Below are 2,500 nucleotides of genomic sequence, written 5' to 3'. Positions count from 1 at the left end.
CGAGGTGATGGGCCACTACCCCGGCTCGGCGTTCTTTCTACACCAGCACAGCAATAACCAGAGGGTGGGGGGGCCGGGGAGTAGGACGATCCAGCAGCAGAGCCAATCAGAAAGCACAATAGTACCTGCCAAGGCCAAGGACGGCCAACCGGAGGACCTGGTGTGAAGAGAAGGGTCGGGGGCAGGTGGGGGCCTCCCACCCCTGACTGAAAGCTGTCTCTCTATCGCGCTCTCTCTCTCTCCGTCTCTCTCATGTCCGCTCTCCACACTCCCATGCACAACTAAATATCAACCATAGCTACAACAAAACAAGGAAAAAGGAACCAAGAGTTGATTTCCTTTCAGTGTTTTTTCCAATGTAAGTCATCCGAACAGCTGGCACTGCTGGGGCAGGATGTATGCACTGCATGGAGAGCTTTTTTAGAAAGAAACTGCTAGCACAGATTGAAACAATTTGAGCTTTTTTTTTTCTTTTCGTCCCCTCGAGCGACAGCTCTGTCCCCGTGGAACTAAGGATGATGTTTATTTCATATATTTTTTTATTTTTTCTGGACCGGGATCTGTGCACAAAGCGAGAACTGAGAATCAAGGACTTACAGAGAAAACGACAAAACAAGAGACTCACAAACCCAAATCTTAGTGCCAAGGTCCACGAGGAAGCAAAGTGTGCGGGGTGGGGGGGAGTGGTGTGTGACTCCTAACATTCAAAACACACACAAAAAAAAGAAAAGTTACCTAAAAGTTGCACTATCTTTTTGTTGTAAAAGAGAAGAGGGAAATGATGCTATGTGATGATAATGATGTGTCCTTTTTTTTCTTTTCTTTTTTTTTTTCGTCCTTTTCATGAATGGATCGACTGACTGAACTTTGCCTCCAAAGTCATTTAAACTGTTGGGAGCAAAAAACAAAACCAACAACAAGTATTATAAGCTTATGTCCTTCCGTTTTTTGAAAACGGCAAGAAATACTCGTACCCAGCCTACAACTCTGTCTGCTTACACCACAGGCACAGTGAGACTTAGTAAGAGAACAACCTTGTACCGCTCACGTCCAAGGAAGAACTGCCCGGTGACCAGCCGCTGGGTGGACGGGACATTTCCTACTTCCTCTGGTGGTTTGTTACAAGATTTGGAGATGTGTTTTTCCAAACCAGAGTAGTTCCTAAGCTCAACTGCTTGGAGAGATCCGACACGCTCCGTGCTAACGAATCAAGTTAACCAAGAATAACATAACTCAATAAAAATAATCATTTCAAAGAACATATCTTAAGTGTCCATCCAGCAGCGCGGTCACAGCAGATCCTTCAACTCTGTCCCCCGACCTCTGAGCACCTTGACACTTCCTCTTTCCTGCGTCCCCCGTCCCCCCCCATATCTTCTCCCACCGCTCATCTCTACATGCACAGTTCATTCTGCCAACAGCCACACTGAACACGAACCCCCTGCCGCCATGACAACGAAACAAAAAACGGAAGGATCGGCTCTCCGTCTTCACATTTCTAAAGACACACACACACGCATAAAACATACAAATAAAACCGACACAAAGGGAAGATTCCTGTCTGCATCCGCCAGCACAGCGATCAGGTCCTAGATGAGGAACTGTCTGGTCGAAGTCAAAGGGCTATGGGATGGGTCCTTCTTTTGTAAAAGAAAAAAAACCCTTTTTGAAAATTGAGCCTTTTTTCTCTGCTCATCGTTGCCTTCTCCTCTGCTCTTGCGCTTTTCTCTGTCTCCCCTTGTAAGCATTCGACACCAGTGCCCCCCCACACCCCTCCCCCTCCTCCCACCCCATCCCAAGCTTGTTAACAGTGTCTCTGCTAAACACTGTTCGTCACCCCCATCCCCCCATCCGCGTGCAGAAAAAGTTGCGTTCAAAAGATGTAGAGTCCGCCAAGCCCTTTAAAGTGGAGCCCGGAGTGGAGCCCTTGTCTGGCAGTGTGCTAGTTTCCTCGCTGTGTGTTTGTTGGTTTGACCTTTTAACAACACTGAAAAGCTCTTTATGTTCCTGCTGGAGCTGTGTGTGTGTGTGTGTGTGTGTGTGTGTGTGTGTGTGTGAGTGAGAGAGAGGTTTATTAATCGACTGCTTTGTCTGAGTTTAGAGATTCAAGGACAGATTTGATATTTGGCACCGCCCATATTATCACATCATTAATTAAGCTTTCGTCCAAGCCAGAGGTGCATGATGGTTATTGTCGTGGTGCACAGTCCACTCCACAACACCAGGAAGACTCATAACATTAAAACAAAGATGGTGTTGAGACGGCTCACGGAAGGGAAAATAAAATGTAAAGTACTAAATCTTAAATTAGCTTTCTCTTCAATGAGGTTAGAACATAAGTCTGGTGTTCATGTGTTTCTTAGTGCCAACAAATCCCACAAAAAAACCTGCAGTGTGTTTCTTGGTCTCAATGTCACAAAAGAGTCCTTGACTCATCGTCCACTTGCTTGTTTTTTTTCTTTCTGAAGCTTTGTGGCAGTGGGCCAGGGGCTATCTTTAC

General features: G+C 46.2%; 1 protein-coding gene across 3 annotated transcripts in view; it reads left to right on the top strand.

Annotated features, from left to right (window-relative positions):
* Nucleotides 1–1,637, top strand: part of ldlrad4b (low density lipoprotein receptor class A domain containing 4b) — a 237,284-nt gene extending 235,647 nt beyond the window's left edge. For all 3 annotated transcript variants that reach the window (XM_031868552.1, XM_031868554.1, XM_031868555.1), the window contains one exon: nt 1–1,637. This exon is cut by the window's left edge and continues 422 nt beyond it. In XM_031868552.1, the coding sequence (XP_031724412.1) occupies nt 1–166 (166 nt within the window). In that variant the 3' untranslated portion in view covers nt 167–1,637.
* The last annotated feature ends 863 nt before the right edge of the window (nt 1,638–2,500 follow it).

Source organism: Anarrhichthys ocellatus, unplaced genomic scaffold, assembly GCF_004355925.1.
Source record: "Anarrhichthys ocellatus isolate YVR2014 unplaced genomic scaffold, GSC_Weel_1.0 scaffold43, whole genome shotgun sequence".
NCBI classification, from domain to species: domain Eukaryota; kingdom Metazoa; phylum Chordata; class Actinopteri; order Perciformes; family Anarhichadidae; genus Anarrhichthys; species Anarrhichthys ocellatus.
The sequence above is the reverse complement of the archived record's forward strand: the minus strand, read 5'-3'. Positions and strand labels throughout refer to the sequence as shown.